Consider the following 24,634-nt stretch of genomic DNA (forward strand, 5'->3'; position numbering starts at 1 on the left):
TTGCAAGCCTTGCGCGCATCTGTGCCGGCAAGAATTATGTAGAGAGCGGCGCAGACAGATCATCGCTATCGACCAACTTCGAATGCGCCGAGCTGCAACTTAAAAGCTGCTTTTTAGGGCGGGGCTGATACGCCCAGCAAACATGGTTATCAGTAAATCGCACATTTAAAAACTGAATACCAATGGCAACTTATGGGTGAAGTTCAGTCCTTTAGAACAGCTTTTGAAACTGCCTCGGTTCTCGAGGTCGTCCAGTTCCACAAAAACTAAAAAGTCATCAACGTATCTCACACATTTAACAACACGATGATCAAGGCTCGATGCAATGCGTCGATCACAAAAGGCTAAGAATATCTCACAAAGCATGGGGGCAGCGCAGGAGCCAATACATACGCCGTCTCTCTGCACAAACACTGGTCCTTAAACGACACAAATGTGGAGTCGAGATAAAACACTAAAAGGTCTAAAAAATTCCTTAAGGACACCCCGCTCGCACTTTGAAATGAAATCTCGCCTGCTTCTTCAATCAACAACCTCACGGCGTCAATAAGTTCCTTTTGAGGGATACTGTAAAATAAATATTCAACGTCACCTGAAAAAGCAAAATTACCTAGCTGCAGTCCTGTGTGAGTCCCGTAAAAATTCAACCAGCTCGTTCGAATTGCGGATACGAAACGGATCTTCCGCGACTAAATGGTCTAAGTGTGTTTGAATAAACCTTGACATAACACCCTGCCACGAGCCTTTTTCGAACACTATTGCTCTCAAAGTACGCCCTTGCTTGTGTGTTTTTACGGAAAAAAATACCTTCAGCTCGCCGCTGTGAGCCGTTACAATGCTCTTGCGCAAGTGAAGCAAGTCCGCTCGTTCGCACAAATCTGTGTAATTCCTTTTTCACGACAGTCTTCCGACGTGCAAACGGAACAAAATTTTTGTCAATGGCCTGATAAGCTTTTTCCTCGTATAAAGCAACAGGCATTACCACAAACCCTCCTTCTTTATCAGATGTTAACAAAGCTTGTTCTTTGTCACGCAGGAATTTCGTAGCTTTCTTGACACTCAACGGCTTATGTTAAGAGCTGTCCAGACACGAGGTAATCAACACCTTCCGATATACACTGTGCTTTCTGAGCCACTCTCCTAACCAAAGAGACTAGACCTACTGGATTTCATTAGGCTCCACGCAGCGCTTAGGGCCACAGCTCAAAACATCATTCACGAAGTAAGATAGTTCAAAATGCGCAAGCGACGTGACCTGCTCTTTTTCCAAGCACACAACACAGGCAGACAGTTCCGCCATAAAAACTCAGTCATATCCCGCGACCAAGCATAAAGCAAGGCCTCTCTAGTGTAGGGGCATGTTGAACGTGTCGCAGCGAGAACCTGAAGGCACACCCGCAGAAACTGGATCTGCCTCTGAAGTGCTGACCTGAGGATCGCGGTTATTTTTCTTGCGTGGCCCGTTGAGGCAGTACAGGGGAGGAACAACGCTTGCACCTCAGGAGACACGAATGCATTGTTCAGGGCAAAGGAAAGCACTCGCGTTCGACAGCTGGCAATGGCAACAAGGTTGACGTAGGTTGCAGAAGGAATGGAACACAAGGAGGAAGGAAGAACAGGGCCCATACAATTAGAAAGTGTTACAGTTAAAGCTGAAATTTGGGCTAGTTGGTCTTTACTTAAATACATAATATAGAAGAACACAACAAGGACACAGGACGACTGCTAGACTTGAACTGAAAATTTTACTCTGGACACGTGACATATAAAGTGAAAAAGCAACATCTAAACTGATAGTAACGTCACCATTCTGCCACCAATGCCGTCAATTGGTTGCCGAGACGGTGGTTGCGTAGCCTACTGTCAACAAATTTGTTGAACTTGCTGGCCAAGCCGTTCTGTCAGCTACACGATAGCGACGCTATCAGGACTGTACTGATCATTGTCCTCCTTTCCAGTATATTTTAAATTCGTGGTCTAAAAAGGTGGAATATCGGTAATAATTTTGTATGTTGCGTGCTTACGTTTTTCTTTATTTTTCGTGTTATATTTTTTTCAGTGTGTGCACATTTGACTGAGACATGTGCACTCGTTAATAATAATGTAGGCCCATTACCGTTGTTATTTTGTACCATGATTTTTTTTGTAATCCTACCTATGCAATTGTATATTTATGCGAATATATAATGTTTGTAGACAGTTTTCAACCCAATCCTGTAAAAATCCCTCACGGGATTGACAGTATTGCTAAATAAATAAATAAATAAATAAATAAAATTACAGCATATCCACGGGTGAATGATAAAGAGCTTGGGCGAAGCTCCTGAAGCAATCATGGTTACACCGTGAAATGTTCAGTGGTTTCGCCCAGCAGTGATCAAAGTGATACGCCGCTTTGATTACTGCTGCGCTCTCTTGGCGGCAGCCTCTCGAGCTCGCACCTCGGGTTCCTGCCGACGAGCACGAGACGCAGCGGCCTTCCGCACCCAGCGCTCCTCGTCGTTCATGGTCGGCCAAGCAGCACGATCCGGCAAGCGCACTCCTCCACGTACGGCGACGATCAAGGAGAATGAGAGATAACGAGCGAAGCAGCAAATCTGAGAGCAGCGGCACCTATAACGCCATCTAGCGTGCATTCACCCATCCGCCATATTGCACACGGATGGATGGATGCTATGAGCGTCCCCTTTATAAGGGGGCGGTGACAAGTGTGCCACCAGGCTCGACAAAAAAAAGCAAACAAAAAAACCTTTACTCTTCTTTTTCTTAGTGTTGGCCTAGTGTCTTTACTTCAATTAAAACTATCTTACTCCAGAAAAAAAAAAAACAAGTTTTCAGCTCCATTCTCTGCCCTTACGGCAGAATGTCCCTATTTTTTTCCAATATTTATTTTTGTCCTTTCTCTCTATGGGACAGGGACACGATGGATTGATGGATGCTATGAGCGTCCCCTTTATAACGGGGCGGCGACATGTCTGCCACCAGGCTCGAAGAAAAAAAAGAAAAACCTTCCTTGTTTTATGTTGGCCTAATACCTTATCTACATTGATTAAATCTATGTTATTATACCAAAAAATATAAATTCACGGTCCATCTCTCTGCCTCTGAAGGCAGAATGACCTTATTTTTCCCCATTATTTATTTTTGTACTTTATCTCTACTTTTCTGCCACCACTAATCAAACCGTCTCTTACTTATTTCTATCGCGGACGTGTTAAGCTTTCCATTGTTGTCCCTAAAACCCAAGGCTTCATGTAGACTCGTGCCCACACGTATACCTGGGTGAATATCGCCACATTCAATCAGTACGTGTTCCATCGTTTCCTTAGTTCCCCCGCAGCATGTACATTGTTCTTCTTCGTTACTGAATCTCGCTTTATAACTACGCGTTCTAAGGCAGCCCGACCTTGCTTCAAACAGTAAAGCGCTTCCCCTTCAATTATCATAAAACCTTTCCCTCCTTATTTCGTTTTTTCCCTTTCGGTAGTTACTCAGAGCCGGCTTCTTTTCCATCGCTGTCATCCAATAAGTCCTCTCCGCCTCTCTGACCTTCCGCTTAATGCTCCTTGTTGCCATATCACCCGCACTGCTAGTCGTATATTTACTGGTGAGCCTCCTAGTTCTTTTTCTCCACTGCGTGTCAACGCTTTTTCTATACAAATACCTGAAAACCTTCTCTGCCAATCTACTCTTCTTCATTTTCCTCAGCCTCTCTTAGAATCTCATTTTGCTCTGAGCTTCCCTCACTTCAAAGCCTGTCCATCCATTATCACCCTTTACAGCCTCATTTGTCGTCTTCCCGTGAGCGCCCAACGCGAGGCGGCCCACCGTCCTTTGATTTACATCTATTCCTGATTGTACCTCTGACTTCATGCACACCACTGAGTTCCCAAATGTAAGCCCCGGGACCATCACACCCTTCCACAGCCCTCGAAGCACCTCGTACCTATTGTATCCCCATAAAGCTCTGTGCTTCATAATTGCAGCATTCATCTTTCCCTTTGCTACCGATGCTTTCTCTTGTACCTCCCATATATCTATCCCCCTCATTTACCCATACTCCGAGGTACTTGTACTCGCTTACCCTCGGTATTTTTTGGCCCTGTATTAAAGGGGTACTGACACAAAATTTCGCGGCCTGCTGGATCGATTTCCGTGTACGTGCGTGTACCATCTGGAAAATATCGACAGCGAATAAAGCTTGGAAGGTATTTTATATGAATTTTGAAGTTTGCGTGCGCGATCCAGCATTATAGGGCGCACCTGTTGCATTGACACCCTCGGAGGTGACCCGAGGTGACCCCCCTACTTCCACTACGTAACCGTTGTAGCCGGTACAACAAGTTATGATGACGTCGTAGCCGCCATTTCTGTTTTGACGCGCTCGCCGCTGCGCTGTTGGTGTCTCAAGGAAATCGTCGCCAACAGACGACGATGAGGAGGACGACGACAACGAGGACGATGATGGCGACGACATCGCGCAGCACGTGCGGCAAGCGTGCGAATGCGAGGAGACGACGCGAACAGCGCGGAAGTGCGTCACACTTCTGTGTGCTGACGTGATCGAGCGTTGCAACCGCTAGGTGGTGATAGTTGCACCCGGAGGCTTGTCGTTTTTGAAACCGAAACTGACACTGGTCGGTAATGAGGAGCCTGTAATTAATTATCTGTCACGCGCTGCAGCAAACGATGTGCCGTGTTATGACTAACAGGCCCCCAGCAACACATTGCAGCAAAAAAACTCGAGGCCAAGATTATTGTGTCAGTACCCCTTTAAGACACATCTCTATGGGACAGCGCCATCTAGTATATCGTCACCCGACTGCAGTTTGCATGCATCTCTATGGGACAGCGCCAGCTATTGAATGATACGGGAGACGCGACGGCGGGGGAACGCCGGATCGATATTAGCGACGACCGACCAGGTGATGCTATAAGGAGCTTGGCCCCTAAAAAAAATTCTGCCGTGTTGAAGGCGTCATCTACAGCATCCCTTTGTCTTGCGCAAAAAGTCGGACAGACGGGGCGCTGTTTGAATGAAAGACTAAGAGAGCATCGAACAACAGTTTCATCGCTTGCCGCGGGGGGCCACTTGGCCGATCATTGTAAGCGGTGTGGGTGCGCCCCAGCATTTGGTGCAACTCGAGTGTTGGGAAGGGGTCATGGCCATATCCGACGTGAGATCTGTGAGGCCATGTATATACACAGGGAGGCAGATAGGTGTGTAAAAGGCTTCTTGGGCGCATTCGCGATGCGTAGCTTGGCACGTGCAGCTTGCATTGACGGCAGAATGGTGACGTTACTATCAGTTTAGATGATGTTTTTTTCACTTTATATGTCACATGTCCAAAGTAAAATTTTCAGTTGAAGTCTAGCGGTCGTCCTGTGTGCATCTTCCTCTGTCCGTGTTTTGTTGCGCTATATTATGTATTTATGTGATTAGGGTGACATGCGCTCGAAGTTTGCTTAGCTTGCTGCACATGTCTGTGTCTATATATTTCATCTACAAAATGTTTACTAAACAGTCGAAAGCTTGCGCTCCCCTTGACCCCTTTCCTCATTAATTCTTTGTGCAAAACAGCCATACTTTCCGTGGCTTATTCACTGATCACTCTTAAATGCGGTCATTTATGTAGGCTCGATTGCAATAAAAGAAAGTTAAAGAAAACGTAATGGCATATGCAAGTTGGACACTCTTTACAAGACCATCTTACAAGCTCCCAGTAAAAATGTTTTCTGGTTGCTATCTCTTCATGTTGACTCAAGTTACATCCAAGAACCAGCTCATCCAAATTAAGGTGTTGCTAAAAAAGTCACAGCTTCACCGCAAGAGCGAAGCAATGAACATGGTAACAACAAATTGGAACTTTATACGAAGTAAGGCTAGCCTTTAGCATCCAACCTGGCCAAGCTCAGCAAAACGCTGGTGTAAGAAAATGCGGCCGCTGCAGCGAGCAAAGCTATCTTCATCCTGTCTATGGCTACAATGCAAACTTTGTGACAAAAGCACAACACCTACAAAGGTACGAACCGAACCGTACTGCTGATCTCCTCTAAAGATACAGTAGACTCTCGTTAGACGGAACCTGAAGGGACAAGGGAAATAGATCTGTTTACTGAGAGATGAACAGGGGCGCAGAACACAAGCATGAAACCAATCATGTTAGAGGCAGTCGATCTATTTAAGCAGCAATTCCATTTCATTTCCGTTTATGGAGAATCTACGGTATAGGGTGCGCACAACCGCCGCCAGCCTTGCCCAGCCGGTCAAGACACACATTTATTGTCCTCTATGCGTCCTTCGTGCAATCGAGACGGCCAGCGCGTTTCACCTCTCTTCGAACTGCACTCGTTGGCAGCGCTCGCACACTTTCACTCGCACGTTAACAAAACGTGTGGGGCAATGTTATCGATTTGGATTTGATACGGAACATGACAGCGATGGCAAAACCCTGCTGAGAGTGTCCATATAAATTGATATCTCAATAAAGAAACGGCAGTGCGGCAGCAATTACAGCCAGTCATTGACTGAACAACTTGTGAGATTTATAGACTGAGTAAATTCATAATATTTATCACGATCTGCCCCGGGATCGCGGACGAGGGGGGGGGGGAGGGGGCGTGGCACCAGTGTCTATGAAGGACGACCCAACAGCATGACGGCGGTCACAGCTGCTGACCGAGAGCTGCGCTCGTCGGTGTTTATGATGATGATGTCTCTTCCCTTTGGAGCGGGAGATCAACGGGCTAAGGCGGATCGGACAGAAGGAAAGGAAAATACAAAGCGAAGGTTAAGTTTAGAAGAAATTTATAAAGGTGGAAGAAGAAAGGGAAAGAAAAAGATTGGTCAATTCCAATGCACCCTCGGCGCATCGTAGCCGCCGCTACCGCCGCGGCGCGCGCGTTTTTTTCCAACAGGATTCGAACCGCCGCTTCGTAGCCTCCACCGCTTCCCAGCTTGGAGGCTCGCCGGATCCGCGAAAACCGAGAGCCCTTGATAACGCGCTGTTGTCGTTTGTCGCGCCCGTCGCGTTTTGTCCCGGGGTGCCAGAGTCCTGGGCATCATGTATCGCAGGTCGCAGGCCAGTACACTCTAGCACAATGTGCCGGATTGTCTCTTCTGCGTCCTGGCACAAGGGGCACATCGTGTCACGCTCGGCAGTGCACCTGGCGCGAAGCGAGCGCGTCCTAAGTACACCACTTCGCGCCTCGCACAGTAGCCCGCTACCCCTGGAGTTGTCATAAAAAGCCTCCTTGGCAATAGCCATCTTGCCCTCCTGGCCAGGGCCCTCTCCGCTCGTCCCGACTCCCTCCATCTCTCGGTCTCTACCACGCTAACCGATTCCCGCACCTTTTTCCCTAGTGTCGCGCTGGAGGGGGGCCGTCAGCCGGATAGCCTCTACCCTGTATCGCTCCGAGCGAGCGGGTTCGGACGACCCATTTCGTCCGTACCGACCGGAGGTGTACGTCGGCCATCTGGCAGGCCGCTGAGGCGCCTCTCGTATGAGAGTTTGGCGATCGCCTCCCTTGCCTCGAACGACGACCATCCAAGGTCGCCCTGTACTGCCTCATTAGGAGTGAAGGCGTGCACCCCCAAGGCTGTGCGATCCGCTTCACTTTGGCGAACCTCGAGCACCTGCCTAGAATAGCAGGGACCGCAACACTCTTCCACAGCTCCCTGGTGACCTCGTACCTGCTGAAGGCCCACAGAGCCCATGAGCTCCTTCTTGTACCCGCATATATAGTTCGTCGTTGCCGTCACCGTTACCCCGAGGTACTTGTAGTTGTACCTGTCCACCCACTCAGTTTTCTTGCCCTGCAGCAGGATGGGCGGGTCCCGCACCGCCTCTTGAGGTGTGAACCGCATGGCCACCGACTTCCTTGCACTGAAGATTAGCCCAAGATCCGTACCCTCCCCCGCACAGATGTCAAGCAGAGCCTGCATCTCGGTAGCATTGTCCGCCAGCAGGACTATGTCATCTGCGAATAGGGCAGGCAGCCTTCGTGCCCTCTGAAAACCCTCCTCTAGGTAGTTCAAATTAAAGCCCAGTTCAGACTCTGAAAGCTTCCTCTCCATTCCGGCTACGTACAGCATAAACAGCAGTGGTGACATCGGACAGCCCTGCCTGAGTCCCCTAGACACATGAATCCGGGGAGTGGTCAAGTTGCCCCACCTAACTACTGCCTCGGCGTGTGCATAAAGGCGCTGCAGTAGGTTGCGCCACCAGGGTGTCTACCGAGTTGGCATTTCTAAATTCCCTGAGTTTTCCAGGTTTTCCCTGAGTGTTCTTGCTAAAATTCCCTGAGTGAAACAGAACTTTGTTTTATGTCAACATGGGTAGACACCATATGTCGCTCGATGATGTCACTCTCTAGTACGCACGTTTAAAAATAAAGATGACTTAATCCCTATTGAATAGTACAGAGAACAATTAAACCCCAATATAGCGAAGTTGGTAAAAGCGGCAATTTACTTCGTTATAGCAAAACTTCGTTAAACTGAAATTCGACCTTTCATGCAAGGCATAGTTACCGAAGGATTAATATTATACTGAAAATGCCAAAAGAATGCTCGGCAACATGAAAAAGCTTTTTTTTTTTGCATGAAAAAAAAATCAGTTTTGTTGAGCCTGAGGTGCAGCAATCACAATTATATGCCTTGCCTGAGTGTCACGTGTAAAGACGAAACAAATGCAGGTTTAATTCACTGTGGAATTGCGCTTATTCTGCTGCTGCAGCTTGTCAAATCCTCGCGTGTTGCCCAGAGCAGTGCGACGCCTTTGCTATCATGTTGCCCAGCCGAACCATTTGCTCTCCACGAACGCGCAACATCGAAAACTGTCGCACGTTAGAAAAAGAGTCACAGTTTCACCGCGAGAGCGAAATAGTGAATCTGATAGCAACAAATAGAAATTTTATACGAATATAGGCTAGCAGCTCACTCCTTGAGGAAACGCTGCCGCTGCTAGTGACGTATCCATGACTCAGGGGCATATCCAGGTGCCTACTTGGAGGCAAGGGGAATACAAAGGCTGAAGCCACCGCCTCAGCAGTGCATTTTCGTGGGTCACGCATACAGTAAAACCTCGGTGATACGATCACGGCTCGTACGAATTTTGGAGTGATACGAATTTTTCCGTGGTCCCGGCCAAGGGCAATTAACCTGCAATATATTGGAGTACGGTTGTTGCGAACCAGTTTGCACCCCGCGACGTTTGATACGAACGTACGCTAGCGCACAGGTACAAACAAGTGCTGCCCGCGCTGTCGCGGAAGACGCGGCAGTCACGCGCGGGTGCGGGCATGCGCGCTGCGCGACCATCACCGGTGCGTCGTTGCCTCCGAGATAGTGCGCGGGAATCTTGGAGGCCTTTATGCGCCTTTGCGTTTAGATTACAGATGACGTTGACGTCGCGCTTTTTTTTTTTTTTCAACACGTTGACGCGTGCTCCTGTGTTCGAGCCAGCAGCGTCTTTGTACTGTGTTAACATGTGCCTGCCACGTCGATGCAAGCCATGTCCCCGCAATCAGACGTTTCATGAAACAAGACTGAAACATGGGCTGCGCGTCCGTCATGAAGTCCCATGAAACATGGACGAAGACCCCAAGAGACAAAGCGGCGGTCTTGGCGAAGGAGCTTGGCCTCTATCTATCGCGTGCGAAGCGCTTTTTAAGTCGCTTTCGCCGCAGTACTTTGGTGTCATGCAGAAAAGCGTAGTAAGATTAGGAAGGGTCTACATCTGGTTCAATAATTACACACGCGCGCATGCACCGTATATTTAAGAGTACAAGTATGATAGTTGACGCCTAAAAACTTTACTGGCAGTCATTCATAGCTGCTCATGACGTCGCTGCGACTCTGAGAAACACTAAATCAAAACGTATGCGAAATTTTTTTTTGTCATACCAATTTTCCATGTTTTCTGGTGATACAAATTTCGGATAATACGAATATTTTTGGTAACCCCGCGAGATTCGTATCACCGAGGTTTTACTTTATTTACAACAGCCCAGATGGTATTATGGCGGCGCCTAAGAAGCCTTCGTTGGAAATGTGCATAGGGAAGCAGGAAAGGGTATATCGGTGAGGAGACAGGTAGACAGCAGGGAAAAGATTTTTTTTTTTTTTAACTTTTTCTGGGTAGTGGTAGGCAAAGTAGCCTGACAAAGGGGGTCAAACTCAACAGGCAGCCTGTCAAAGAAGGTGGACGACAGGCATTGAAGGGAGGGGAGGCGATCGCCGCTACCGCCCCCCCCCCCCGCCCTTCTGGATCCGCCACTGCTGTGGCTTCAACGGAAGTTTTGTAACTAGAGCACAACACCTACAAAGGTATGAGCAGTCTGCTGACACCGCGGCACAAGCGACCATACCCGCTGGTACAAAGTACGTTCTTCCTGTCGGACTCACACAGCCCCCCCACCCCCTCACCAACTCTCCGGCTCCTATCTCCATGTGCCCATCGCGCGAAAAAGACGGTCGGCTCGTTTCATCTCTGCTTAAGCCCCGTTCGTCGCACAGAGTATACGTTTCACTCGCACAGAGTATACGATGCGCGAGGTGACGTAATTCGTGATATGGACTTGATAAGGAAGATCGAAGGCAAAAAATTCGCCTGAAGTGTATATAATTGCTATCACAAAAAAAGCAATATAGCTGCAGGCTAAGATCGCATGAAAGCACGGCAACAGCCTGAATTACGGCACAGCCGATAATGGTGGCGACGTTTCTGTTTTCCGACATCGCGCGCCGAATCGAGCGTGTGGGACCCGTACCGTTCTCGCGAATTTCGGTTGCCGCTGCAGGGCTGGGCAAAGATACTTTGAAATTTTATCGCGATGCGATACAAGATACTCAGGCAAGAAGTATTTGAAATACAGATACAAGATACCACAACGCCGATTGTATCCGATACGATACATACTAATCGTATTTTAAGATACTTCGATACATCCGGAAATTTGTTATTATATATATCTGTATATACGGTAATGTAGCACTAAACGCCGATGCACAAAAATGTTTGCGTGAAAGTTTATTAACTGCGACCAATTTTGTTTTATTTGAATGAAATGTCTGTTAGTATCTCAAAAGTTTTGTATTTCTTGCTATATTACTTTTGTTCCGAAACATCTTATTGGGGCTACTTTAGCTACTTAACATGACAGCTCTTCATACACTTCGCTTATAACGGTTTTTGCTTGCCGACCTGCTAGCGGGCTGCCATCTAATCGCGAGAACTTCAATAAGAAGCCTGCGCACAATGGTGTAAATACCGTTGTTAAGTTCTACTGTGCCCGATCACGGTTTTCGCAATACACGATCACCGGACAGGTGTACATCAGCGAGAAGCTGGTAGCGACATTCTTTGCGACGCCTTTTGTTTACGTAGAGGACATAAAACTGCATTACTCTACTTATCTGCTGCCGTAAAGCGTTCGTTAGCGACGTACTCAGTAATGCGCGATCTTCTAACAATTTTTCTTTTATGAGAGAACATCTGCAGCCCAGAAAACGTGTCAGACGTGTTCTATAGTTGCACAAAGTGCCGCTGGACACCGCCGCTATACACACTATATTGCCACTGAAGCTCCAATTACCTGGTGATTAGTAGCAGTGAAAATATTTAGAGCAGACAAAAAAGAAAAACAAATATAACTAAGTCAAATAGAAAAGCGGTTCTATATCAAACACAGCGAATAAGTATAGGAACACGATACAGGCGGCACCCCCAAGAGCTAATAATGATTGTTGAGTTTAATGTCCCACATAACCACGATATGATAAGAACAGACGCCATAGTGGAGGGCCCCGGAAATTTCGACCACGTGGTGTTATAAAACTTAACTATAAGCACATGGGCATCGAATTGCGGCCGCCTCGAGCAGTCAAGCACCATAACCACTAGACCACCGTGGCGCTAACCCCTAATAGCCATGACATTTAGGCATTTAAGTAAGACCACAGAAAATTCAGTGCCTACGTAAAATAGCGTAAACCGACTCGTTGAGACGCTCATTAAAAAAACGAAGCATTTTGTATAACAATATTTCTACAACTCCTTTGCTCACATCTTTGAGATGGCTCCTAATAATTTACGTTATTATCATGAAAACTCAATTTTGCTATTTTACTGAGCAGTAAGCAGAACTTTTGTTACTGTATACTCCAAGCACGCGCAGATTATTATATATTTGTTCTCAATGTCGCCCACCTTGACATAACAGTAAACTTAAGTCGAATATAAGTTTGTAAACAGTAGCAGAAATAATGCAGACAGCTAAAAGTATGAATAAAGCAGAGAGCTTACCTTGCTACCACGTTAAAGACATATTGCCGTAAGCAACCCCCCCCCCCCAAAAGCAATACAGAGACATAGGTAATGTATGGAATGGAAAGCTTACAAACAACTTGTGCTAATAACCCAATTGTGATTTTGAAAACTCACTGAATAAAAGAATAGGAGACGCACGCCAAGATAGCTTCTGTTAAGTGAATGTTCTGTTAAATCCAGCGTCGGTACCAGTGGTGCTATAGCTGTTAGAATCTTATTTGCATATAAGTCAATCTCATTGCGCGTAAGTCAAACTTACATCCAAGAGGTCCTTCAAATCGCCGATGTATGAAAGCCACGACACGTAAAGCAACCCCTTTTCTTGCATTCTTCAGACTTCGTAACAAAGCACAACGCAAGAGAAACTTCGATAACGACACTACAGCGGCATCAGAGTTTGTGCAAAATACACCGCACGCATTGGAGTACGTGGCACAGGATAGCGGCTAAGAGCCAAGTGCCATAACACTGACACAACTAAAAGAAAAAAAAAACGTGAAAGCAAAATGTCGTCTGGGCGTAGACGTACGCGCGTCTGTCTGTCGAGACGACGCGAGCGCCACCACGTGACTCTGCTTCCTCAATAGGGACGCTCAGAGCTCATCAACTGCCCTCGCAGGAAAACTCTGGCAGAAAGATAAAATAATGTCATTGTCTTTAGTTTTAATCTGGTGTTTTAGTGGGAGCAGTATCAGCTTGAGAAGCGGAGTTCAACCAACGTTTATTGTTTCGCACCGCAGTGTTGCGATCGCAGTATCTTGTATCTTAAGATACACGATACATTCTTCAATGTATCGGAAATACAGATACTGATACACGTCTCGCGAGACGTATCGCGATACAGATACAAGATACCCAAAGAGTATCTAAGATAGTATCGGAGATACATGTATCTTCGATACTGCCCAGTACTGCCGCTATGCCTTGGCTCTGAAAAGTTTTGTGACTCGGCTTTGTAGCAAAACATCCACGGAAGCAGTGGTGTGGCTGGTAATTGCGAGCTGCAGCCCCAAAAAATATCGGTCGACTGTCTAAAACTTGTTTCAGCAGTGCCCTCACCGGAAAAAAAAAAGACAAAAAAGAAAAAAGCTTTCACTTGCTGTAAATAGGCCTGTTACGCTCACTTTCGCCTGGAAACTTATTCTATTCTTCACAGAGTCCTAAGTAGCATATTTAAAGCTCGGGATCAGAACGAGTGAGCTTTCCGATAACCGCCACCAAGAGTCGCCGTCTTTTTTCTCGCCGATCGGGATGGTTTGCAAGATACCAGCCTTGTCGGCCACATCAGCTTCCTGAACGATCGCAATCGCTTGCATATAAATCAAGCTCGTTACATCTACTACAACTAATCATGCTTGTTACTTGACACGCGGCGATAACAAAAACACCGTATCGGGCGCTAACGCACGGCACGCGCGACGAATAATACAGAACTACACCGCGTAGTCACAGAACAACCTGACAACATTGCGCGATACGATGTGCCGTGGTTCATGGTTAGCGCATGCCACGCATTAGCCGATTCTCCCACTCCACGACTCCGAAGGCGAGGAGAGCATCGAGGTGCGCCACTTCCCCGCAGCCGCCGTTCGATTTGAAAAATGCGTTTACAAAATCTCAAGCCAGCGTTACCGCGACTTTCGTTCCCTTTCAATAGAGTTACTCTGGATTTTCCCTGATGGGAGTACGATTTCCGTGAGTTTTCTCTTGAGTTTTTCCAGAATATCCAAAATCCCTGAGAATTCCCGGTTTTCCCGGTCGGTAGTCACCCTGGTATACCAGATTCTACATGCATGCTTGCGTGGCAAACATGCGATATATAGTGAACTAGATGTGTCTGAAAGACGAACAGGGCGATGTATGCAACTGTGGTGCAACTCTACCACATAAAGTCACGTCACGCGCTACCAATCTTGGTGCATATCAAGCATGCGAACCGGCCGGGGGTGCACCATGAGCATGGCATGTAAATCATGCCTTACATGACATGCGCGCCATTATTTTCATGTTACCACCTGGTATGAATGTTCGTCATACAGTCACATCACGCAATACCGATTTGGTGCATATCAAGCCAGCGAATCAGCCGCGAGTGCACCATGGCCTTGGCATGTAAATCATGTCTTACATGACATGCGTGCCATTATTTTCATGTTACCACCTGGTATTTATGTTCTTCATACAGTCACGTCACGCAATACCGATTTTGGTGCACGTGAAGCCAGCGAACCGGCCGCGAATGCACCATGAGCATGGCATGTAAATTATATGCCTTACATGACATGCGTGCCATTATTTTCATGGTACACACTGTTATTTATGTTCGTCATACAGTCACGTCACGCAATACCAATCTGCAGCAGTCAGTTTTCATGGCGCACTGATCGTTATGTGTGAGCCCGAAGGCGTCAATTTTACGCCAAGCATAAATAAGAGCTGGCCGGGAATCATTATTTTGCATGAACCTTCTGCGGCAACCACGCGAAACAAGCTGCACTAGTGCAGCGGAGACGCAAACATTCCTTGAAACAACATTTGCGAATTCTCAATGAAACGCTTGCCTCACGAAGGCGGTCGTGAGAACAAATTTTTCGCGCCGTATTCTGTGCACGCAGCCACGCAGCCCGTCGCTTGGCATCATTTTTCCCGCTGGGAATAGCAAAGATGCCTTTGCCCGTTTACCGCCGGTTGCTGGACCCAAAAGCGCAGAATCCAGGCCTTCTTCGATGCTTCGACAGGCTTGCGATGAAGTGTCAAAACGATACGGGATGTCGTGATGTTCCTGCACACTTTTCTGAGGCTATAAAAACAATCGCCCTTCAAAGCGCCGTGCGTTGGCGGCCGGGAGACACTAGCGAGGCGAGCGAGCTGGACCATTTATGTGGCGAAGCCACCGAAAGGGCGCGAAGGCGGAGAGAAAACGAACGAGGTACTTTTCCAGTTCCAGTGACTTCAAAGGGACCGACAACTGCCCAGAACATGAGATGACTGCACTGATGGAAAGATTGTCCGTCGCATTGACTCAAACCAACCCTGTTTATCTCGTGAGAGGCTGATTTATATTTTTATTTCTTCATTGAAAGTCGCGAAAAATGACCTTTGGCGCCTCTGGCGGCAAAATCATACACGGTCCGATGAAGCCGGTCACGTGACCATTGATTGGTGTATGCGTTCGATGACTTTTCTGTTAGTACTGAAATATTGTTCATTTCTTTATATTAAAATATATTACTCCAAAAAAATGTACATATAGCCCTGCGTTAGTTGTATGCAACAAAGTGGCGCTGCCTTCGCTTGGCGTAATGATCCCATGCCGCGAAAACCCATCCATGACACAGGCGCAGGGAACCTTGGTCGCAGGCGCGCACTACGCTGTACAAATACCGAGAAGGTGTATAAAGCCACATCATCTCATTGTAACAGCTTGCTATTTTCAAAAATGACTGGAAAGCTCAAAATAAAGGTGGTTAAGCATAGCTACAGTAACTCCTGCGAAAGCAGAACAACGACAGCTTTCACAAGGGCTAGCGGCATTGCTATCAATTCTCAGCGCTGCTGGAGCAAGCCTTCATGCGTGTTTGGAGCCTTTCAGATCGAAAAATACTGCTTATAAAATAACTACGTGCTTTTAGGATAAACCACTGCAGCTACAAACGCTACGAAGGGTAAGCTTCCTGTCGCGCCGTAAAAAGCTGGGTCGAGAAAAATCAGTTGTCGGTCCCTTTAACGGGTTCGGCGCAGCAGCGGCGCGGCGCGGGAGTTCACCGCAAAAGGCCCACGCGTGAGCCGGCGCTTTGGACACTCTCCCTATTCTAGGTCACTCTACTTCTAGTACAGGTAGAGTGTACTAGATAGTACAGGTAGTGTGCTCTCTGCCCTATGCTACGCAGGTGGCGCTCTGAAGCCGCTCATGTCGCCGGTACTGGGAGCCGCTAGGTGCGCTGCAGCAGTTTCCTCTTTATATTTTTTTGTATAATAACATAGATTTAATCAATGTGGATAAGGTATTAGGCCAACACAAAACAAGGAAGGTTTTTTTTTTTTTTTTTTCGAGCCTGGTGGCAGACATGTCACCGCCCCGTTATAAAGGGGACGCTCATAGCATCCATCCATCCTTGAAGTTTCTCGCGCTCTTATCCTTCTGCCGCTGCCGCTCTCTTGCTGCACACGTGCTAAACGAGGCGGCAAGTCGATTGGTTTTTGGCGCTATTGAGAGGTTCAGTGGTTTGCATCAACAACAACCGCGGTATTCGTTTTCCGCTGACGTGTTCATGCTAAGGTATGCCAAGCAAGTATGCCTACTAGCGGCACAATCACTGTATCGTCCCTCAAGACTAAGAAAGAAGAATACAGTGGTGAGGAAGCTGCACCGCTAGGATAAGAAGCTTGACGAAACGTGTGCAGCGTGGGAATTGCATTTTCAGCTGCATTAAGTAATCAGGGACTACGCAAAGAGATAGCATTCCTCGTGGTAGACCAACGCTGTCGGCAGACGCTATTCCTATGATCCTTCCGAATCACCCCGCCTACCTTAGCAAAAGGACTCCCAAACCCTGCAGCAAAAGAAAGCAACAAGAAGGTGACCAAACGACCAGCAGCAACAAAAGTCGAACCGCAGCATACGCGCCGTCCGCCGAAAATAACTCGAACGACCAGTTGCCATCAAATAACGCATATACATTTTGGCTAGCACAAAAGGCAGCCTGCTCAGATGAGGCACGGAACTATTTCAACTTTCTTTTTTCCAGCTCCACACCTTCCTATAGTGCTAGACGGAGCATTAATTTTGTTTTCCATTGTTTTCCGGTACTTTATTGCACTTGCACACTATGCGAAGAAACGACTGTGGTGTCGGGAAAAGTTGGCATGTATTTCCTGCCCACTCCAAGTTGTATATCAGGTGGAGATTTGTTGAACAACATTGTTTGAGTTGCCAGGAAGAAGCAGAAAGCCTGCTCGAAAAATTACAGATGCCTTCGCAGCAGATACGTTCTTGTCATGCAAATGTTGTTGTTGAAAAAATAGTTGACTTTATGGACTGCCGCACCATTTTAAAACACAAATTTGTAATATTTCTGGAATCTAAACAGTTCTTAGAGTGTTTTTGCGTTTGGTGGATGTCTTGTGTGTAATCTTTACGCTAGTGCTGTTCATAAAAAAATTAAATTGCAGAGAGTAAAAATCAGATTTGAAAATAAAGTCGTTTAGCAATGCGCCCTCACAAGAAAGTTGCTCGAATGTATGTGCACTAAACGCTTCACGTGCATGTGAAGCGTTTCCTTATGCGAAAAGCATACAGTCTTTCGTAACTTGACTGGCGAGTTCCGTCGACTTCGGTCACGTACCGCCAACGCTTGGCAAGCGTCGAGCATGCGTTCAACGCGCATGCAACGTTCGAAAATGCCTGATAGAGCTATGCGTAAACAGGTGCAAACATCGCGCTAATTCGTTGACAAGCCATCACTTAATAGCGGCTCTCGGGGAGGCAGCCGACATCATCTCCTGCCAGCGCTGCAATCATAGCGGCAGCGTGTTTCTTTTGTATTTCTTAACGAGAAAAGCGAATGCGTGTGGACATAATTCCGACCGTATGGATAGCAAGCACTTGTTTATAATTACACAGTCCGCTAATATGACCCTCAACGCCCGCTTAGCGTAGGAAATGCTAGTGGCGCCATCACTCGGCGGCAACATGAGGTGCCTCAGGCGGCGCATGTGTCTGATCCCACTGCCCCTATTCTAGTACACCGTACTTCTAGTATCTAGTACGCTGTAGTGACAAATGTTGCCCGCCGAACCTGGCGGTCGAAGGGAAGCTAAGCTAGAAAGAGCGCCACATGTTAGTAACAATACTATGCATTCAATTTATGCAAACACAAGTTTAAATGCACAAGGGAAAGTACACAACTGTAGTTATCATACGCAGTGCACCTTGTCAAATGACTGATGCTCCATGAAGCCAGGTGAAAGCAGGTTGCGATGCAGTACAGTGACCTTCTGCAGCTGCTTTTCTGGCAGATAGCTCTGGAGACATTCGCGCAGACGTTTCACACGGGACGACGATGCATCGCACGCCACTGCACTGCCTGCAAGAGAGATGGCGGTTTGAAATACAAAAAGATGGCACCCGTTTTACAATCACTGGCAGAGCAAAGTGGTGCTTTCTTCGTGAACCCTCCCACACTTCACTCAGCTCAGCTGCTACCTCATCAAATAGCTCAAATGCAGAAGCACTCGTAAAACAAGTCGCTTTGTATGTAGCTGTACTACTTACACAGAAGCACTGGTGACCACCTCTGCTCTCCAAGGGATTCCCCAAAAAGCAGCAAATGTCTGTGCCCAAATAACCCCAGTGAAGCAACAAATATAATTACATGGATTAGTCGTTTAAGAAGGTGAGCTTGGTACGCTTCTTTTTTTTTTTTTCAAAAGTTCAGAATGTCTATATTGCTTTTTAAGCGCAAAAAACGACACCACAAGAAAGAAGACGGAACACAACGCTACTCTCACAAGGTAAAAAGGAAACCTCACAAGGTAAAAAGCAAAGCAGTTTCCTTGTTGGATAACGTAGGCCTCGCCAAACTTACAAAAGGTGTCGAACAACGCAAGGTGCTCGCTCTTGAAGTTTTTTTCACTGCTAAGACGCACAATTTGGATGTGCCTTTCCGTACTATAGTCAGTGAAAACAATTGTTGGCAGATATTAGCCGCTTTTTGCAAAAACAGTTGAATCTGCTGACCATTGAAGATCCTTTCGGCATAAAGAACTCCTCCGATGTTGTTTCCTTTCTGAGAGACAGCCACTCAGTTGTCAACTTTTTTTCTGTGGACGTCGAAGATTTATATTATTCGATACCGCACGATGAGCTTTTTCGCTGTGTGATGGCCTGCATCGAAGAAAATGGAGAGTTAGACTTCCGCAATGCTACTGGAATGTCCTCAGAAAAATTCTTGTCCGTTCTTGAGTTTTATCTAAGCGCAACTTTTATCTCGTTCGAAAACCAGCTATTTATTAAAAAAAAAGGGTATGCGTATTGGTTCGTGTGTGGCGCCTGCTCTTTGTAATATTTTTTTATCCTTTGTCGACCGTGCTCTTAAGAGTGTTTTAGACAATGACCTGGTCCAGATTTTTAGATATATTGACGATTTCCTTGTTCTGATAAAACAAACTAACCACGAAGGCTCTGGCGCAGTAGCTGATATTTTATCTCTGTTCACGGACAACGGCAAGGGTTTAACCTTCACACATGAACTCACAAAGGACGGTAAACTGCAGTTTCTGGATCTACAACTTTCCTTACAAGCAGGTCATGCCTGCTGGATGTACTCGCCGCGTGCACGTAAGGGTCTTCTGCCATACGAGTCTGCGCACTCTAAGGTTGTGAAATGTGCCATTGCCATGATGTGTCTCGAATCATCATTAATGAAATCGTGCCATCACACAGCTAACGAGAGCTTTAACGCGCAGTTAAAAAGGTTGCAGGATGCGCGTTACCCAAGTGTGGTTGTGACGTCGGTCTCTAAAGTTTTGCTTCAGAAGCTGAAAGGCAAGCGCCAGAGGTGTAGAAACGACACAGAGAAGAAGCCAGTAGTAGTGCCGTATTGCCATAAAGTGGCTCACAATCTTAAGAATGTGGCCACTAGGTACCAAATCCCGGTTGTATTTTCTGCCCCCCGGAAACTGTCTATGTTGTGCAGGCGTGTATGTAAAAAAAACAAAAAGCCGCAATGTGAAAAGAGACACCAGAAGTTTGTCGAGTGCAGCGTAGGGGTGGTCTACAAGATTCCACTCTCTTGTGGCAAAGTGTACGTAGGTCAGTCAGGCCGCCGTGTGAATGAGCGCCTTAATGAGCGATCCCTGCCGACTGGTACAGGCTCACATTTAGCTCAACACTGCAAAAAATGCAATTGTCAAGCCTTGTTTAGACTAACTACTACCTTAAAGAAGAGTCGTGACACCACCGCCCGAGAATTATCAGAAGCTTTTTTCATTCAATCATTGGGGTCACAGTGCATTAGTGTGCCTTCCATTACCTTGTTTTCTTCTGAATTTTGCTTTTTGGATACGCTTTCTTGATTGCGCTCAGGTGTCCAAGGTGTGGTGGTTGTGCGCATAGGGTGCACGGCGCATGTCCTACCGGTATCTGGTTGCTATAAAGAGTGGAGTGACGCAATAAACCATGTCAGTTGAGAGTAGCGCTGTGTTCCGTCTTCTTTCTGGTGGTGTCGTTTTTTGCGCTAAAAAAAGCAATATGGATTCTCACCAACTAGCCCGCCAATGCATTCTGTTGAACTTTAGTTCAGAATGTCTGCTTAATCAGCTCAGTAAGTTGGCTCGATCTCAAAGAACACTGTAATAGGTGATTGCAGGTATCATGCAGGTCGTGCAGTGAGGGTTCCATGAATTACACAACGGCTGCAGAGCGCTTTCCACAAGATAAACAGTTTTTATAGCATTCAACTCTTTCATGACCGTGGGAAAATTGGCCACATTTTGTATGCTTTAGTAATTATTTTTATTGAGTAATATAACATATACAGTCTAATATTATATATCAATATAAAGCTAAATGATTGTACTTTTTAATGGTATTACTTCAAAAAATTAATATTACGGTATAATATGCAAGAATATTTATGAAAAACAAGGTTTACTGAACATTGCATAGAACATTTTTAATATTGTGCTCCCAACATGAAGTAAGAGAAAACGAAAAATAATCTGTAATATACAAAATGTTTGCTCAACACTTTTCTATATTAGAGGAAAGTTTGAATAATCTAGCTCAGAAAGTGTATCAGTTGCCTTTTTTTTGTCTGCCCAGTGAAACCTGCATTGTTTCTACAGGTTGCACGGTTATATTTTGTTCCTCTACAAATTTTCCAGACAAAGCAATACAGTAAATATAAATAAGAAGAATAACTTTCCTACAGATCCATAAGTATTTTAGCAAAAGTCTTATCTCATCAACAAACTCGAAGCAATTCAAAATAAAGCAACCCGCTTCATTACCAAAGATTATTCACGAACAACAAGCACAACTAACCTAAAAAAATCTGTGAATCTAAGCACCCTAGAAAATAGAAAAATCATAGCACTTCTATCTCATTTCCACAAACTTTAGCACTCATCATCGTCGTTCCGCGCATGCCACATCACGGCCACCCATCCTATCTTTCCGCGCCTGGATCACCCCTTTAAAATACAACCCGTTTTTGATCGAACAAACTTCTTAAGTAAATCCCCCCACATTCTCGCAATATATCACTGGAACAAGCTACCTGCCGGCGTCGTTTCTTCTCAAAATCATGATTTCATGAATAAACTTAAAAGTTATTTTAATGAAAGTTAATATTGTTCTTGTGCATAACTGTTTTGTTGTACTTGTTGTCGTTGTTCTTTGTATACGGAATTTCAATGAACGGGAATTATCCTTTCTTTGCATCCTTTTCTTGTTTTGAACACTGGGAAAATTTTCCTTGGAGTTTTTGTTGTCCTGTTCTTTTCTTTTTTTCCTTTTAGTAGTACTTCCTTTATTTTCTCCGCGTAGCATCCCTGTTCTGTTAAGTAATAGTATCTCTACATATGTATAGCGTATGTGCATATTTATATTTATTTGTATTAATCGTTTGTATTTGTTATTCAATTTGTACACTGTAATTGTAACAGCTTCATTGTGTTATAACTCCGCTATGTAATGCCTACCCAGGCCTTTAGGGTACTTGAATAAAAAAATTATGCTAAATCGCACCACAGAAAAAAATTCAGATAGCAAAAGGTAGGACTGAACACGACACGAAAACATCCTAACGTATGGCTTCACCGCACACAATAGAAATATTCTAAACCTGTAAGCTTCAAAAAAGTCTTCACATTTCAATGTCTGACACTATCAAAATAGGTGGAACCATGTCTGAAAGTTCTAAGACGTAAAAATTTTTTTCTAAGGTCAGTGTGCCACTAGGCAATACAGGCGTTACAAGTGGCGTTAGTCCGGTCTTCAAGTTTCTTGATCTCACAGCACTTTTAGATGCGAAGCATCTCTTCCTCGGGGGTATGTCCTGCAGTGGGCTAGTCCGCACTCACACCACGCATGCGCAGGAGGCGAACCGGCCAAGCGGGTTTCCTCTGGGCTGCTGCCCGCAGGAGAGTCGGCGGGGGAGCAGGAGGGCGGCGCGGTGTGCTTCCGGGGGGGGGGGGGGGGACGTCTGAGGCGCGGCTGCTTGTCTCACTCTCCTGCTGTGGGGGGTGCGAACGGGTTTTAAAGACGATAGTCTTTCTTGGGAAACTTAAACGCAGAAATTTTGGTTTGTCTGTCTGTCACCCGATTCAGCCACCCGGCCAAAGTTGAACCACTTGCCGAAATCTTGTACTGCTGACTAGGTTCATACTTGTGTACACTGTCGATCAAAAAGCATACGTATATCTGAGGCAAACATCACTAGGTAAGTATAAGGTGGTGTGTTCCTTAAATAGAAAATACATAGATACGTAATTCTAAAGACCATAGTTTCTTAAGCAGCGCTGACAATGCAGCTGCGCTTAAAATGCAATATGCACGCAGACGGACGCCCTCTACCACCAAGAAAGGAAAGAACCTCCTCCTCAGATGGCGGGCGCCATAGAGTTTCTTACAATAATACCTAGAGGGGAATCTGGCGCTAGTGTCTACGCGGGCTCCTTGAGACGCGCTTCAACCACCATGGGAATGATGGGAAGTACAGGCTTTGGATTTTCTTCGGATGGATAAGGTTCTTGAGATTCGCGACGCTTGTTTGCCGAGTGTAAAACAAAGTGATATGAAGTTATTTCCAATTAAAACTTGCTTCATTCTTTCGTATGTAAAACTTATTGCAAAAAGATTGCGCGACCGTGAGATAGAACTAAAACCTGGACAAATTTGACCACCAGGGTTTGCATTGCTCTGCAATTGTGTTCCAGATTTGCGTCACAACATAATGAATTATTTTTGTACAACACTTAAAACAAACGCATTTTTCTTTCCCTCGAAAGTACGCATTTTCTATTTATGGAAATAACAGTACTGTATTGAGTGAGAAACACTTAACGTATCGTCTGCTGCGATGCCAGGTGCGTCTGTTAAGTGGTCTGCCTCCAACGCATCTCTCGTTTTGTTGTGAAGTCGAGTCAGAGGAGCGCGACGGTGCGTCTACTTAGCTTCGCCGTCGTTTTGCAGCTGATTTGAACGAGTTTTGGTAAGACGCGCTTATCAAACAAACGTGAACTCGATGCAGTTTGCTGCACTGACATGGGACGCTACATCTGTGCGCAGCGGTGAGTGCCCGACGCTTTGCTAAAACTGTCAAATACAACCTAAAAAGCTGCAGCGTCGCAGCAAACCAAGAGATCTAGCGGTCTTCAGCCTCTTTGAACAACAAAGGCGCTGCTTGAATGCTTTGAAACGCAGCCCGCTACCGACGCCTCGCGAAGAACGAAACTGAAACTGTAGAAAAAGATTCGTAGACAGTTCGCTAGCTAACGCTATCCAATCCGAAGCCTGTACTTCCCATCATTCCCGTGGTGGTTGAACGATCGCAGCGCCAGTTTCCTCTCTATACTCACGGACCACTTTTCTTGGCAATGAAGGGAAAGCTACTGGGGCGGAGCGTCTGCACATGTACCGCTACGCGAAGTAGTCCGGTTTGGCGCACGTCTCGTAACGCCGTGGAAATTGACGGGTGCACGCAATCAGCGTTGCATTTCGACGCAAACACTGCTTAGCGTCTAAGGTATGGGTAAAAGGCGCGACTTTTTCATGCATGCAAAAACGCAAAGTGACAACGTATACATAGTTTTCATGTGACGTCACACCGTCGTCTGCTGGCGGTGTCCGCCATGTTGGAGAACAGCGACAAACGCGCGCGAGCATGCCCAAGCGTGCGCACGAGTGTTCATCGCTGTCTTCCTGGAGTCTGTCGGCGTGGTAGTCATTGATTTTGCTACTTGCGAGCTATCGAGTGTTTGAATGATGGCGCCTGTCAGGCGGAAGGAATTCTGCCCGTCATAATTTGCCGAGCTGGTGGGTCCGACGCGTGCACGTTATGAAGCGAAGATCAGCATGTGCGATGGAGTTGAACCCTACACGTTGTGCGCCGGTACTGACACGACGACGGACGTGGAGCTACTACCGGTTACGACGCATGCCGACATCGTGAACTATTTGGTGCTGTGCACGAACCACGTATCGCTGCACCGAAATGAAAGCTTACATGTCACTTGAGGCTCACAACTACTTCACCAGTGGCCGTGTGAGCGGCGTGACAGCAAAGCGGCTGCCCTCC

At 46.3% G+C, this 24,634-nt stretch overlaps 1 protein-coding gene across 1 annotated transcript in view; it reads right to left on the bottom strand.

The window, feature by feature from the left end:
* Nucleotides 1–24,634, bottom strand: part of LOC119395633 (5-methylcytosine rRNA methyltransferase NSUN4) — a 202,966-nt gene that overhangs the window by 62,751 nt on the left and 115,581 nt on the right. Inside the window, exon 5 of the mRNA XM_037662616.1 lies at nucleotides 18,264–18,418. Coding sequence (XP_037518544.1) covers nucleotides 18,264–18,418 — 155 coding nt within the window. The remainder of the gene's footprint in view (nucleotides 1–18,263; nucleotides 18,419–24,634) is intronic.

This window comes from Rhipicephalus sanguineus, chromosome 6 (genome assembly GCF_013339695.2).
Source record: "Rhipicephalus sanguineus isolate Rsan-2018 chromosome 6, BIME_Rsan_1.4, whole genome shotgun sequence".
Lineage (NCBI taxonomy): Eukaryota > Metazoa > Arthropoda > Arachnida > Ixodida > Ixodidae > Rhipicephalus > Rhipicephalus sanguineus.